Genomic DNA, 17,005 nt, shown 5'->3' on the forward strand with positions numbered 1-17,005 from the left:
ATAGGACAAAATGTTTGAAAAAAATAAAACAAACAATTAAGACTAAAACAATGCTGACAAAGAAAATCAGAAGATGAGAAATACCAGATTAGATCTTGCAGTGTAGTATATTTCTTCTGAACTGTCCAAAAAACCATCACTGTCGGGCTGTTTAGCAGAGACCAAGAAACCCAAGTTATTTACACTTACACTAAAAGCCACAAATTCACAAAGGGAAACTCTTAACTGAAGTAAGTCCTGCTAACATAATTTTGTTAAGGCAAATGCAAAGTTAAATCATATTAAAAGGTTTCTAAAAAAGCAACGCTGCAACAAATTTACTCCATAATGCAGTTACTAAATTAGTGCAGAATTTAAATACATGCAATGCCCACTTAAAAAAAGAAAAAGCAAATAAACTGCCTTAACAAAATACAATTAGCATTAATAAACATCAGGACTACTTTTTCTTCTTAACCTTTTCCATCTTCTACATAAATGTCAGGCTTCAGTATTTAATATGATCATTTTAAGAATTTTTCTTTAACATTCCTTTCCTCCATGCTGGTATACTGAATTAAAATAACTCCAAAAGTTAAAGGTTAAATATTCTCTCTGTGTGCCTTTAGTCAAGTGGGTTAAATTAAATTTAAGAAGGAATTTCCCACTTCAACCCTTAGTACTTATTAACAGTTACTTTCTTCTCATTATTAAAAAGAAAGCAAAAAATAACACAATTTGGAGCTCTGGTAAAGTAATTAATTAGGATTAATTCTGTTTATTTTTTAAGTCTCATGTTTTTTTCTACCATAGAATAGTAACATCTCAAATACTTGCAAAGCATTTTGTTTCTAAGACTACATCTAATATATCATGTATCTGGAAAGGAGTATAAAACATTAATAAAAAGAATCATGAAAAGGAAGTTCATACAGTTAGCAAGCCTTAAATGAATGACAAACTTGATCTATTATGTATGCCTACTCTCTCCTGAGCTTTAGTACTCCAAACAGATATAACTTTACTCTGATGTTTAAAAAACTGGCTTACTCAAAAGACTGTCCAAAAATTTAGTGAGAAGATGGGCTTTTATTGATCAAACATTTTAGTTTAATACTACAGCATTTATCCTAATAAATACATACACAAAAGCTACTCAAAAACTGAAAAATGAAAATGAAAAAAATTAAAGAGCCAGCATTAAAAACACTGAATTAGAGACTGGTAAAACTAGTAAGTTTCTCCTGAATAATTTTGAAAATATTCAATCTCAGCAACACAGATTTATTTATTCTGAATTTCAGAATTACTTACCTTTTTATTTCCCCAAATGCTTTTAATAACTAGCTTTTTAAGTCAGTTCCAATATATCATAAAGACTAATTAAAACATTTACTTTTAGTGTTAACATTCCAAGACTACACTACTTACAAGTTCATGATGTGGTTCTGTCTCTTTCCTTAAGGGTGGATCAAATTTTACTTGGCCAACTAAAAAAGAAAAAGAGTAAAGCCATGATCTGTTTCTTGATTCTTAATGATACACTAATTTTAAAAGTTACTCCATGGCAAAACACATTTAATTTTACTATCTACCATACCTTAATCACAATCCAAAGATTTAAATAAAGAATATATAGCCAGAAAAAGTCCAAGAAAGTCTAAGCAGTTAAAGCTTAATCTGTTAATAGTAGGCCTTTTCCAAAAGGAGGGCAGTATCAGAAAAACTGGGGTATAGGTCTCTAGTTTCAAATAGCATATAGATGCCTCTGCAGTTAGGAGCTGAGAACTCACTGACATACATTAGTAAAAAATGATCCAGAAATAACTGTACTTTGCAAAAAAAAGGCCTGAAAATGTAATTTTTAAATAGAATCAGATAACAAGATAAAAAGTACTTTAAGTTAGATTTTCAATAGTACTCAATACCGGCCGGGCTGAGAATCCATTTTTAAAGGCTCTCAGGTTCTTCAGATATTAAGCCAGTTTGCAGATTTCTACCTCTTCTTGACACTCAAAGCGTGGCCCTTGCACTATCAGCATCTACATAACCTGGAAGGTTGTTAGAAGTAAAGAATCCCAGATCTGCTGAATCAGAAACTGCATTCTGACAAGCTCTCTAGGTGACTTATACACACATTAAAGTTTAAGAACACTGACTTGATTTATTCACTCCTGCCTATTCTAGGAACTTTATTCCTCTTCCCAAACAATAACAACACACTTCCAGCGCCGCCGCCAAAAATTCCTTAGAAACAAGGAGAATAAAATCCTTACTGCCTTAAAAAACTCTTACCTTTAAAAGGTTTAATAAAAAGAACTACTTGGAAGAAAATAAAGCAAAAGTATTATAACAAAACTACAACTTGAAATCTTATTTGTTAATGTTAAATTATGAACTGTGTATAGTACATACTCACAGTTGATTTCCGAGCGTGTTTTTTCTTCTCTCACGTTTCTACTTGTTGAATGAATTCTATGTGGCACAGCAACAAGAGGCTAGGAAACAACAAAATCAGTGACATGTGGCATTAGATAAGCAAATCACAATCTGGTCCACAAAATTAATCAAATAAAAACAAAACACTTCATTTTATGTAAAAATGGGAATGACATACAACCACTTTGTCAATATTAAAACAAAAAACAAAAAATGGCAACCACAAAATGGAACTCTTCGATCATCACTGGGATATGGTCTCAAGATTAGGAATATATTTTATCTACAGCAGGTTCCCAGTAAATGTTCTCTGAATTAAATATAAATAGATATTAAAAATTCAATATTTCAATAATTCAATAGCTATCCAAAAGCTGCAGCTAGCTTTCCCTGTTGCAGAGAAAAACTGTAATTAAAAAAATCTGCCTCAACTTCTATTTCAAAAAGGATGAGATAAATGAAATGAAATAATGCTAAAAGCGTTAATGATTTATGGTCCTATTACTTAGTAAACAATTTCCTCCCTTTATGTTTTTTCTTACACGGGCAGCCTTCTATCTTCTTTCCTTTTACTTTTAAAATCTTTCTATGTTATAGCCACTGTCAGAGGAATATTCTGGGGGATGGGTGGAGTGATGATGAGTTCTCCTGACTGTTAATTCACATCACTTCTTTTAAAGTCTGTCTGGTGGTCACTGAGCGAGTGACTGTTATTCAGTTCATGCACAAACAGCAAAGTGTGAACTGTGTTGCCTCCTTGTCTCCCAGTGATAATACACTTGTGACATTTTTACAAAAATTGGTAATTCAAAGCAGGAGTTAGCTAACAAAGATAAAAGTGCTGCAAAGAAATAAAAAGTGCTAATTTTGGGTAACGTTGGAAATGAAATTTGAATAAATGGAGTTATGAAAGAAAATAGTTGACTGTGAGAATGTTGACATGGCCACTGTTCGAGAAACTGCAGACATACATATAGCCAAAGGAATTTAGTAAACTAAATTCAGGTGAACTTATTGACATGCATGCATGAAGCAAGTAGTTGTGATAAGAAGAAGAAGATACTCCAGAAGAAGTGGCACCAGCTAAAACTTTATATTACAGAGATTGAGATAGTTCATGCATCGAAAATGCAAAGGGTAAAATGTTGGAAGCCCATCCAAACTTAGAAAGGAATATGACACTCACCAAGGCATAGAAAAGATACTTGCTCTGTGTCATAAAGTTACATGAAAAAGGCCAGCACTGTGCAATCTACTCAATAAGCAGATTACTTGATAATTAAACATCTGTCTATACATATCTGTTGTATATACTAGTTAGTAAAAACAGTTCCTACCTCAGGATCATCATCATCAAAATCATGGTAAGTGGAATGATCAGGATTGTTCACTTTATCCAATAGTTCAATTGCCAAAGACCGTGTCAAAGGTTGTGTGACAAACGGATGCTATAAAAATAAAATAATATAGTACAGAACACTTATTAGAAACTTGACTGAATGACATTTTATTTTTTGAAAACAAGACATAGTTTGGGGCAAAGGTAATACCTGTAATAACTTTTCAGCTGTTGGTCTTTTTTTTGGATTTTTGGTAAGTGCCATTTTCACAAAATGATGAAAACTATTTGACCTAAGAAATTTTAAAATGAGAGTTTTAAATTTCAATTATTTTTTCCTCATGACTATAAAAGTAAATAACACAAAGATACTCACCACTTCACTTTATCCTTTAGTTTAGGAGGCTGAAAATTGCTTTTTGTCATTAGAAATAATGCTCTGAAAAATCAACAACAAATCATTACACAGTATTTTAAGATTTCATATTAATATATAATGTAAATTCTATTACTCTTATTCACAAATAAGGTAAAGCAAGAATAAGCATATTATTTGTCCATGACATAATAAATAATACTGGAGTGGAGAACCCCTTAATTAAAACATAGGATTCTTCAACTATGATGCACTGACCTCATTGGGTGTAAGTCAAACATAGGAGGCTGGAGCTCAGCAAGTTCTATGGCGGTGATCCCCACTGCCCAGAGGTCACAGAGCTGATTGTACCCCCCTTTCCTCTCAACAGCTGCGACTTCTGGAGCCATCCTGAAGGAATATTCCAGAAAAGAAAACCTTTTGTTTATTGTATTTTCCTTCATATTCCCACCAGAGGCACATGGAACCATCACTAAGTTGAGATCTACATGCCTTGATATCTGAAAAATAAGTATGCAGTATTTAAAAGGCCCATTTCTCCTCAGATCTCATCATCTCGTAAGATCCTCCATCCCAAGCCCCTACTGATGATTTGTTACTTTGCTACACTACTTCCTATTAAGGTTTGTAAAACTTTACAACTACGACAGAACAACATATCCCAAATTTGTCCATACCCAAATCTCTCTTCCTCCCCACAGCAAAATCCCAGAGAAATAACATCTTGCAATATTCTATAATTTTTAGTTTTACCTCCTTACATCAATAAACTACAATCTGGCCTCTGACTGTTTTCACTTGACCAAAACTATTTACTGGGGCACCAAAAATCTTCATTTAGCACTTAACTCATATTTACTTAATTGTCATGTTTTTCAGTTTTATTATAATGATGGGTAAGTTATCAAAGTGTCTAGTTTAAAAAAGATATTTATCCATAGACAAGTTGTCCAAACTATTATTTTTTGTTTCTTTTAATTTTCTTATAGTCTGATTCTAATTATATCTGTATAAATTTATATTTGACTAATTTAAATAATTACATTCATTTTCAAATATTAAAAATTTCAAATTCTAAGCAACAGTTTTGAAAATAACTGAGATAGCTCAACTCTTTCATATCAAAATAGTGACTTAAATAAGTAGCCTTACACGTGCACGTTTGTCTTCCTGGTAAGATTTCAGGAAAGTTAAGTAAGTCAGTGAAGTTAGAAAAAAAAACAAAAACAAAAAAATCCCCCACTAACTTTCAAATACTTGGTCTTAAAATCTTGTTAATCTTAAGTAGCTCTATGAATATTCAAATTATCATCAGAAAAGTGAACATTGAAGTATGTCAGTTATTACTTTGTTGATGGCTACATTACAGCCTGCTGGTTCTTAGCCCCTAAGAATCCCAGAAAGGCTGACACATTAGGGTTATAAACTTATAAAAGTTGGGTTGAGGTTGGAAACATATGTATTAGAAAATGTGAAGTCTAAATAATGAAGTTAGTCTCCCAGATTCCTCCTTTCCGATTTCAGGGCTCAGCAGTTGCTCCTTCCCGTTCCAACTGGGTGAAGACCAAGAGAAATGGAAGAGAGGCTTCAGACTCAAAGGAAGCAGAAACAAAGAGCAGGGGTTGGGGGCAGCTGAAGTCTGTGTCTAGAGCAGTGGTGGGGAACGGCCAGCCCCGCGGGCAGTATAACACCCATGAAATCATTTGGTCTGGCCCTGCCAAGCCATTAGGGGTGAGTTAATTAAATGTCTGACCAAATAGACCAGGCTAATTTCGGATGGCCTGCAAATGATGTTACTGTATAAATATCCAAATGGCTCCTGGCACAAAAAGGTTCCCCAGAAAAATGTGCCCCCCCCCCGTTTCCTGCACTTGCTCAGTTCTCAGTAAACACCAGGCTTACATGGTGCCTTCATGCATACAGAGCTATGCACCAGTTTTTAGTGCCTTGCTCTTCAATGTGAATCAGAAGGTAAGGATTACGAGTCATCTGAGGAAGCCTCTATCATGAAAGGATGAAACTAAGAAGTTGGGAAAATCTTATAGAAAGTAGAATGAAGAATATTTTTTAAAGTAGTAGAAAATTTAAGAAAGTTAATGGATTAGTCTAAATGGCCCAACATATAACGAATGAGATCCAGAAAGAGAGAGCATGATAAAGGATAACAAAAAAATTGTCAAAGAAGTAATACAAGAATATTTCCCAGAACTGAAAGACATGAATCTCTTGATTAAAAAGTACAACAAATAATGTTGTACAACAACATTGTCTCTTGAAATGCCAAGTACAACAAATAAAAGTAAAAATGACAGAAAACCCAAAACATTCTGCGATACATCATCATGGAATATCAAACCAGTAGAAATGATTCTAGGGGGGATGGGTTACATTCAAAGACCATGCATCATCATGGCATCACACTTCCATAGCATCAGAGAAAAGAAGCCTCTAGAGCAGTGATGGCGAACCTATGACACGCGTGTCAGAGGTGACACGCGAACTCATTTTTTTGGTTGATTTTTCTTTGTTAAATGGCATTTCAATATATAAAATAAATATCAAAAATATAAGTCTTTGTTTTACTATGGTTGCAAATATCAAAAAATTTCTATATGTGACACGGCACCAGAGTTAAGTTAGGGTTTTTCAAAATGCTGACACGCCGAGCTCAAAAGGTTCGCCATCACTGCTCTAGTACAATATTTCAAAAATCTTAATCTAAAATTCTAAATTCACTCAAATTGTAAGTCAGGTGTGAAACCAGACATGCAGTCTCAAAAATTTTACTACTCAAATTTCTCGAGAATTTAGTAAAACATGTGTGAGAAAGTAATTAATGAAAGAGGAAGATTTGGATTCTAGGAAATGAATTTCCAAGCTGATGATGAAAAATTCCTAGGAGAAGCTATGCAAAAAGACCTAGAAAATGAGCAATTTAGATTGGAATAGGAGGGAAGAGGACTCCAAAAAAGATTATTATAAGAAAAAAGACAAATTAAAACAAAGCAAAAACAAACAAAAATCAGAACAAATAATTTGATAGGCTTTATGATGTGGAAAATTGTATAGAGGCATGTTACAGACTGCAAAATGTGAAAAGGTATAGAAGTCTCAGCCAGGGATTAAAAAAAAAAACCGAAGCAAATTAAAAATGAATAAATTATTCAATATAGAAAAAACATTTCAAGGTAGCACATGTAATAATATAACAATTGACTCAGCAAGTACACTGCAAGGATAAGGCTGGATGATGAATGAAGAGAGCTAAAATCTTCACCTATCATAACAGAGTCTATAAACAACACCAGATAATACTAGAGATGGCAAAATACACAACTAGGTAAGTTTTTATGAGCCCTTTAGGACTACCTAACTTCTAAAATATACATCCACTTGATAAAAAGAAAAATTAATACAAAAAATGGTATGTATCATCTCCTAAATCTGGAAATGAGTCACCCAGGTTAGTGCCATCCCACTGCTGATGGCTACGAGGGCATCAGGGGAGTCCTGGCACTTAAGCTGAATGGGGGGAAAAAAAGGAGACATATGTACTACTAGTTATAATACTTTAAACAAGAAAATAAAAAAAATTTTAAAAAAAGAACTCTGAGGTGCTGTTACTTCAAAGTAATGGTGTGAACAAGAAAGCTCTACACGTGTCTACCACCACTATATTCACAATGACTAAGAGCATATCTAGCACATAGTAAGTGGTCAAAACCATTTATTGAATAAATTAATAAAAAATTTTTATGAAATGCTTAAAGAATACTAGCAGACAAATATGGCTAGAAAGAGGGATCTTGTGAAGGCAACTGGAAGCATTTAAGATTAATGAGGCAGAGAGAGGTCACACTGTGGAACACTCTAAATGCCAAGAAATATGTATTTGATCTTGTGTGCAAGCAAGATATGTCAAAAAGTCTTGAGCAAAGTGGTACTGTGAATAATGTAATATTGGAAGACTAGTCAAAATATGGACTGGAAGTGGGGGTGAATAAAGACATATAAAAACATCTGTGAAAATACATGAAAGGTAGAAGCAAGGGTTGAGTTTTTCCAGGAGAATTGGAAAAAGTTCCCTCAAGACATTAATCGTTAGTCTTTTTCACCTTAATGAAATTAACATGGTAGAATATTCTTTGGCTATGTAATCCAGCCACAGGCATATATGCCTAAATTACTTAACTTGTTAATGAACTTCTTAATGTTTTCATCCTAAAGTTTTTTATTATTTTGTCTATTTTTTTAAATGCTGAATTTAATAATGAAAAAAAAAACACACCAAAAAGTTAATTATCAATTAAAATACAATTACCAATATGGTGTACCAATGAAAGACTTCCGTTTGGCAATTGTAGCTGTTATCTGTGCAGATACTCCAAAATCAGCTATTAAAAAAATGAGAAACATTTAGAAAACTGAAAGTAAGTAATATTTAAGGCAACATGAGAAGAATCTTTAATTATTATTTTCATTAAACTATCTTTAATTATTTCCATTAAACTAATTTTGCAGAAATAGGAGATATTCTCAAATACCACATTAAAAATTTTAACTTTAATGGACGAGCATTAAAATATTACAAAGTAGTCAGTGTATATCATAGCCAAGTAGATTCCCATATATCCCCACATGAATCAAATGACAACAGAAGTCAAGATAAAAAAATTGTGATGAGAGAGGGCCAAGACAATCTAAACAGGAAAATAGAAATTTACTAGTTTTGGAATAAATTTGCATGACAAAATTTTAATTTACTTACCCAATTTCACATGACCATTATCCGTTAACAGAATGTTAGCTCCCTTCAAAGTGAGAACATTTTAGTTAAAGTAGGAAACATTTTATCAGACAGTGCATATAATAACTGTATTTATTAAAATAATCACAAGTGGCAGCCTTAGACCTGGAAATACTTAACATGTAAAGTATGCCCAATTAAAATGTTAAATTATTATAGTCACAGAAAAATTTACTATCTACTTTTTAAGCAATTTGCTTGCTTACAAAATGTTCTGCCTTGCAAAAGCTGCTATTAACATAATATGAATGTAACTATGAAAGTGATATATTAGTTCTCATCTAAATGTTATTTTCTTACTGATCAAACACTGTCACCTTATCCTGCCATTTTCAACTCCTTGTATTATATTTTGGACTTAATTGCTATATCCTGTTAAAAAATAAAAACAAACCTCCAATCCATCAGTTGAACCAGTGCTGGTGTGTAAGACTGAACCTGCTGCTTAGTATGTGAGGCTGTCTATCCTTAATATGTCTGTCCGGAGTTTAGGACCATTCAGGATACAATTAGCCACTGGTCCACAGAATTAAAATGTCACCTATCTCCATGATTGTGAATAATAGAAAATATATATTGGTCTGTGCCTCCAGTTCCTGGCACAAAGCTCCTGAAACCCTTATAATGTCTTCAGTGATAAGAGCACTAGGACCATCTTCTGTTCCAATATTTGGTCTTTTGCCCCAGTTCTTGACACAGCACACCTGAAACTTTGCATAATTTCCTGGGTGACAGGCGTGCCCGGTTCTAACGAAGCAACTCTAGGTGAACTCCTGGACGGCTCCTGGGTGAGGGCTGGCCACTGGAAGACCAAGCCATGATTGCAAGCTTGGAATTTTCAGCCTCACCCCCACCCCCACCCCCTGAAGAAGGGAGCAGTGCTAAAAATGGAGTGACTGATCCCTCATGCCCATGTGAGGAAGCCTCCATAAAATCCCAGTAGTACAGAGTGTGGAGAGCTCCTGAGTTGGTGAACATGTGTAGGTGCTGAGATAGTGGTGTGCCCTGGAGAGCGAATGGGAGCTCTGCGCCTCTTCCCACAGACCCTGCCCTATGCATCCCCTCCATGTGGATATTCATCAGTATCCTTTTTTTGTTGCTAATCCTCACCCAAGGATATTTTGTCAATTGATTTTTTTAGAGAGAGTGGAAGGGAAGGGAGGGAAGAAAGGGGGGAGGGGAGAGAGAGAGAGAGAGAGAGAGAGAGAGAGAGAGAGAGAGAGAGAGAAACATCGATGTGAGACACATCAACTGGTTGCTTCCCGCATGTGCCCCAACTGGGGCTGGGGATCAAACCTGTAACCCAAGTACGTGCCCTTGACTGGGAACCGAACCCATGACCCTTTGGTGCATGGGCCAACACTTTAACTACTGAGCAACACTGGCCAGGGCTATCATATCCTTTAATAAACTGGTAAACAGTAATTATGTCTCTGAGTTCTGTGAGCTGCTTTAGCAAATTCACAGAACCCAAGGATGGGGTCTTTGGAATCTCCACTCCATCCACAGCTGGTTGGTCAGAAGCACAGATAACCTGAGCTTGGGACTAGCATCTGAAGTGTGTGTGTGTTGGGGAGGGGGGCTGCAAAGGGGCGAGGGGAAGTCTTGTGGGACTGAGCCCTTTAACCTGTGGGATCTAACCCAATCCGAACTGAGTCAGATTGTAGGGCATCCAGCTGGTGTCACAGAGAATTGCTTGTTGTGGGGAAAACCCTCCACGTTTGGTGACCAGAAGTGCCAGAAGTGAAGTGTTCTGCGTCAGTAGTAAAGAGACTCACAGGAAAGACACAGCAGGGAAGAACTGGGTTTTTCACTGTATGGGAAGAAAACAACCTGAGTTTCTTCCATTACAATGACTTAGTAGCATTTTAGCTACTTTGGCTTCTTGACTGAAGTTCAAAGATATGAACCACTTTATTTTCAATAAGCTCCAACTTCTGAAGGAGGTAGAAATACTGTCTCCAAAAGGCATTGCAGGCTTTTACTTATTTATTTTTGTCTTTTCTGCAACATTTAAATGAGCAAGCAAAAGTAAGCCGCCTCTTTAGTCCAGGGTGCCATCAATCATGTAATTATAACCTTATGGGGGAAAAATACCAGGAAACCCCTTCCCGCCCCAAACAGAGGTGGGAATAATAGAAGACTGCACATTAACCCACACTGTACATTCCAAAAGGGTGAATTTTAGGGTAGGTGAATTGTATCTCAATAAAGTTGCTATAAAAAAGTAATAAAACCTTTAAAAGCATTACTCAATTTTATTATAATAACATATTTCAGATAACACATTCATCCAATAGAAAAATCCAGACAATTTTGGTCAACAGTTTGATCAGAGCATTTAAAAATGAAGAGAGGGACAATAGGTTAAACATATAATGTGTATGTACCTTTATATCTCTGTGCATTTTTCCTTTACTGTGAAGATAGTATAGTCCCTGGAGTTTCAAAAAAACAAAACACAAAAATTAACAAGATTTTACTACAGAGCTCTTTGGGATTTAAAATGATCCATTGAGTAGTATTCTCTATTTTTTATTTACTCATTACAGAAAGTCTTAAGGTAATCAATTTATTTTAATAAAGAAAAGAATCAAGAAAATGAAAAAGGCCAAGTTCAGTTGGAACCATTCATTTTCCTAAGTAATTTTCACTAAACTCTACAAATAGTTTGAAATAACTTAAAAAGTATTTGTGCAATTAGGATCAGAATGAGTTTCAATTACCAAAAGAATGCTTAATTTTCAAGCCTTTCCTTGGTATTAAGAGGAATATAAAAACATAAAGTAACAAATCCACAGCAGTTAAAATGTAGGAGTTCAAATTATCACACTGAGACTTTAAAGTACTGATATGCAGATGTAACTTGGGTTTATTACAAAAAACAATTAAAAATGTATTAATATTCAAGAGTTTACCAAACTAGAATATTTAATCCTACTTTACTTAACAGGTAATGCACAATAATTAAACATTAATTTTAATGAAGAATGTTACTTTTTAATTAGCACTGGATTTACCTGTAGTGTTTCTCGGCTAACATATGCAATTTGCAATTCTGACAGAGGTCCCGTTACTGTCAGAGAAGAAAATTAACATTAATAAAATTAGGCAAAGCATGTTTTTCAAAACTGACAATGTTTTACAAGTTCCATTAAGCAACAGGTTTAACGTTTAATAAATAACTCTAAAATGTAAGCTCCATGAGGGAAGGATTTTAAATAATCTGATTGACTCATTGTATCCTATGTACAGAACAGTGCCTAGCATGAAAAAGTTGTGCAATAAATGTTTATATAATGAATAAAAACCTGACATAGTCTCTGAAATTAGTTATAATTTTATACCTCACTAACCAATATTATTTCTTAAATATTATAAGAAAGAAAGCATGGCCAAAAGGTTTAGCTAGTTTTATAAAAAGCTTTTAAAAAATTGATGTGTTACATGTATTATGGCTCATTTAAAGTCAATGTTTTCCCCCCAAATTTTTAACTTTATAGCTATAAAATTAATATAAGTTCACTATAAAACATTTCAATCAACAGAGAAGTTGGAAAGTATAGGCCTCTTCCTTATTCTGTTACCTATAGTTTGGCCTATAGATTACTATACAACTTTATGCAGAGACATTTCATATAATATATGTATGCATCATACACAAAAGCATAAGTGGAATATTACACATACAGTTCTGAAACCTGCCCTTTTCACTTATCATGGCTACCTTCCTGCATCAATAAGTAGCTTAATCATATTGTAATATTTGAAAAATATTGATCCTTGTGCATCTATCCACTATGGAAGATATTTCAATTGTTTTCTCTTTTTCACTAGTCATCATTTTAGAGTAAAGAAATTCATTGGGAAAGCCTATGCTGAAAATCAAATTCCAATGATGGGAATCTTTGCTAATGACTTGATACCAAGATATAGTGAAGTGAAACAAAATCAGTATTCTATCCAAATAGCCTTTTAACATTTCCTTTATTACAATCAGCCCCTAAAATTACATAAGTGGCCCCAAACTAGATATATGAGCTCAAGTTCTATATGAAAAACTGAGAAAAATTTTTCAAAATATTTTCTCGGGAAAATTGACATCATGAATTACTGACATAATTTTATTTTACATTTATCAAAAAGCACACCTCCAGCAAAAGTATAAAAGCTACTCTACAGTTTGTGACAGTAACCCATTAACAGAACTAGAACAGAAAAAAAAGACAGTAAAAATTGTTTATTTTACTTTAAAAGTCTCATATACTACTCCATTGAAATCCCAATGAAAAATGTTCTAATAATTTTTTTAATTCCTCATTATCTAGCATCTAAGACAACATTCAATTGATGCTTCTTGAATACATGAGAGCAAAATTGACAATCTTTGTATTAATACTATTCACTTATCAACTGGATATTCTTTTGGCTTAGTATTAGTCATCAAGGCCTTTGCGTGTCTTCTATAAGTCTGAGTTTGAAATTTCAAGAACTAACTATATATAACATTCCTTCTATAGAATTAGCTAATAATTCAACTGCATATAGTTTTCCAACTTATAAAGCAAGTGCTCCTTTCATCCATATATATCTGAAATATCTTTATGTATCCAAACATACTTTGCTCAAAACAACATTAATGTTTTAATACAGTACATTACTTATATTAAGAAATTCTATTTAATCTCTATAAAATACAACTTTGGTCTTACCATGATAAATATCCTGTAAAGAGCCACCTCCACAAAACTCCATGCATATCCAAAGTTTATCTCGCCTATAAAGAGAAAATAAGCATGTACCACAGCTTCATGATTAAAATTATTTGTGCTAACAAATATTTTAAAGTTGTATTCTATAATCTTGAGAAACCATATAAATACAATGTGCTAAGAAAAAAAAAACTAATTTCTATGAGTAAATGAATTACCCAAGATTTTAATCCTTAAAATATACCAATTGTAGGATATAAAGATGCCATAAAGATGACCCATCCAGACGAGAGAAAATGTCCCTTTAGTTAAAAACTTCCCTCCCCCAGTTTACCCATCTGCCCGATGACAGTATTATAAAAGTTCAATGCTAATTAGAAGGCTCATGCCAAAATTATATGGAAGATTCATTACAGAATGGCAATACATCTCTAATCACTTTCACAGCACTCTCATCAACAAAACAGATAAAATGTAAACTTTATCCTTATATCTAAACTCAACAAAGATCTTTCCAAAATAATATGCTAATTTTTATCACTCACTTATCTTTAGATAGCATTTCTCTCTCACACTTACATTGTAAGACAGCATAATCATATAGACATAGGAGAAATCATTTGCAAAGATTTAACAGATTATTCCTTTGTTCATTCCTCCATTATTTCATCACAAAATGTATGAGGAAATGCATTATTCTTAGGGCAGAGATGGAATAGGAAGTCTCTGAACTCAGCAAGCTAAGTTTAATGCAGAAGAAAGACTCTGCCTTAATAATACGTCTGTCTCTCTCATCACTGCACTCACAATGCACAGAAGAATATCTGGCAAATGAATATTTGTTTCATACGTGAACAAATGAGTGGCTGAAAGAATAAACAGATTAGAAAAAGGGTCAGCAAACTATGGCCAGTGGGCCAAATCTAGCCTGCTGCCTGATTTTATATAGTCCAGGAACTAAAAATGTTTTTTTTTATTTTTAAATGGTTGGGAGCACTGGGGGGGAACTTTCTAAACCTTCTCCCAATTGAATCTAGGTAGGTCATTCTGTCAGAAACAATAACAGTAAAACAAAATGTTTGATGTGGTGATTTTAATATATTGAAAGCAATCAATTATTTATCTCATGAACTTAACTGATTTTAAGAGTTTTTTGTTTGTGCTAATATAGTAACTACCTGTACTGGGTTTGTTCCATAAAATACAAATTGATGCAGAAACTGTGTTCGGTTACTATTTGAACCACTGCCTATAAAGTAATTGTAAAGTACCTGTTAAAGAACCCATTTAAAATGTGTAACAGTCATTGACCTGGGGGGCAGAACCTATCCCTATGTGAACTGAAGTCTCCATTTACCCATCCTTAACCTTAATGAAGGTGGGCAATCAAAGCTGTCCCAGAGTGCTTAGAACCAAGAGAGTTGGTCCCCACGGCTTTTCACAAGCCAGGGAGAAGACAAGAATCGCCCAGTGTTTTCTACCTGCTGTGCCTACATCTGAAGGGTTAAAGTGTTTTGTACATGGATCATGAGAATGGGAGCTACAAGAAGTTATATACTTACACATCCTATAATATATCAAAACAAAACTGAATAGTTTTTTAAATACATAAGAAAACATTCACTGATGCTCCCTTTGGAAAGAACCTTATAAACCAGGTCACAGTATTGAACTCAGTTGCATATAGAAATGAATGGAAAAATGAGATTTGACCCCGAGGTCATCCCCTCTGGAATATGACTTGGGGAACCTGGCCTGGTCCTGCTAAACCAAAATAAGGTGGCAAATTCAGTCTTTCCAAATTCATTCAAAGACCTAGAAAAAGAAGAAGTCAATGAAATAATTATAGTTCCTAGTCCTTTGGACAAAATGAAGGAAACAAACGATACAATACTCTGAGGCTAAAAGCACAAAAGAAAAAGGGTTTCTAATAAAAATATAACAGGAAGAAGTGATCCTGACTTTCTAAATTCACCCAAGTCTAGAAGAAAGGGCAACAGAATGGCGTATTTAGAGCTCTATTCTACTACAGGGAGACTAACCATAAAAGTAATTTTTTTTCTGTCAGCTTTCTCACTGAAACCACATCCAGAATTCCCAAGAATACAACAGACAACTGCAGATTCTCATATTAGTTACAGAATTAGCATAAACAGATCGTAAATAAAAATTCCATTCATATAATCCTATCTTCAAAGCATGAAAAAAAGTACAAAACATGGACTAGAGCTAACTTTATTTTGTTAAATGTCTTAGGTGCTGGAATCATGATTGCTTTTCAAAAAGGAGACAATGTACCTGAGATAGCTTCCAAAATAAGCAACAATATTTGGGTGTTTACAGTCTTTCATCATAATAATTTCTTGCTGCACAACTGCAAAGTCTTCACCTAGAATTAAAAAAAAAAAAAGCATGTTGGATATTTAATAGGTTAAATAAGTTCCAAAATGTTCATTTATTTCAAAACATAATTAATGTTATTGATAATAATTTTAATGACAATTTCAGTCTTTGACAGAAAGTAAAATACAGTGACTAAAAGCACATACTCTGGTCCCAGACTTTCTGGATTCAAATCCCAACTCTGTCCTTTACTAAGCTGTGTGAATTTGGACAAGTTATTTGACCTCCCTGTGCCAATTTCTTCCTCTGTAAATGGGGATAAAAATAATTGCCTGTTGTGGGCCATCTGGTAAGCCAGTACTGCTAGAGTATAGGCCTCTTGGCCCACAAAGAACCTGTGGAGATACATTCGACACTCTCAGTGTATTAGGGTTCCTGCCCTAACTTCAAAAAGGATTAATTCTTTGTGCTAAAATTACATTGTTATTTGGTAAAAAGGAAAAAGTAATGTCTATTTGCTAGTGAATTATCTGATGATTATTTCTAAGGCATAATAGTAATAATAGCAAATGCTTATATAGCGCGTACTGATAATTCACTAACCCTAACACAGGAACCCCAATAACCCCAAGAGTGTCAAATGTACCTCCACAGGCTCTTGTGGGGCCAAGAGGCCTACACTCCAGCAGTATTGAGTTGTCAGGTGGCCCACAAACACAGGCTTAGCCTGTATTCCAAAGCCTTGTTCCAACTGGGCTGAGCCTGGTCAGACTATTAGCAAATAATCTCTTTTCTCCTACTCCCTCCTGCCCAAATTCTTCAAAATAAGATCTGGCAATGCTATAGCAGGGTCACATGCCGTGGCTCCTGAATGAACACTTGTCAGAGAGAGAAAAAGAACTGCAGTGAATGCAAATGTGGTGAGCCAGAGACCATGCAAAAAGAGAACAAATAGAGGTGCTTACATTTAAATCAAAGTAACTTTGTATCACTGTTCCAGTTTTTAAAGT

The 17,005-nt window shown here is 34.2% G+C and overlaps 1 protein-coding gene across 7 annotated transcripts in view; it reads right to left on the reverse strand.

The window, feature by feature from the left end:
- Positions 1 to 17,005, reverse strand: part of MAP4K3 (mitogen-activated protein kinase kinase kinase kinase 3) — a 67,299-nt gene that overhangs the window by 41,259 nt on the left and 9,035 nt on the right. For 5 of the 7 annotated variants that reach the window (XM_005864741.2, XM_005864743.2, XM_005864739.2 and 2 more), the window contains exons 3-15: positions 15,951 to 16,041; positions 13,653 to 13,717; positions 11,961 to 12,016; positions 11,331 to 11,378; positions 8,902 to 8,944; positions 8,455 to 8,527; positions 4,392 to 4,523; positions 4,134 to 4,196; positions 3,969 to 4,050; positions 3,756 to 3,866; positions 2,399 to 2,477; positions 1,411 to 1,469; positions 85 to 147 (exon numbers count right to left, since the gene is read on the reverse strand). In XM_005864741.2, the coding sequence (XP_005864803.2) occupies positions 85 to 147; positions 1,411 to 1,469; positions 2,399 to 2,477; positions 3,756 to 3,866; positions 3,969 to 4,050; positions 4,134 to 4,196; positions 4,392 to 4,523; positions 8,455 to 8,527; positions 8,902 to 8,944; positions 11,331 to 11,378; positions 11,961 to 12,016; positions 13,653 to 13,717; positions 15,951 to 16,041 (965 nt within the window). The remainder of the gene's footprint in view (positions 1 to 84; positions 148 to 1,410; positions 1,470 to 2,398; positions 2,478 to 3,755; positions 3,867 to 3,968; positions 4,051 to 4,133; positions 4,197 to 4,391; positions 4,524 to 8,454; positions 8,528 to 8,901; positions 8,945 to 11,330; positions 11,379 to 11,960; positions 12,017 to 13,652; positions 13,718 to 15,950; positions 16,042 to 17,005) is intronic. The other 2 variants (XM_005864742.2, XM_005864744.2) reach the window with 1 other exon arrangement.

The sequence above is a fragment of the Myotis brandtii genome, unplaced genomic scaffold (genome assembly GCF_000412655.1).
Source record: "Myotis brandtii unplaced genomic scaffold, ASM41265v1 scaffold191, whole genome shotgun sequence".
Taxonomy (NCBI): Eukaryota; Metazoa; Chordata; class Mammalia; order Chiroptera; family Vespertilionidae; genus Myotis; species Myotis brandtii.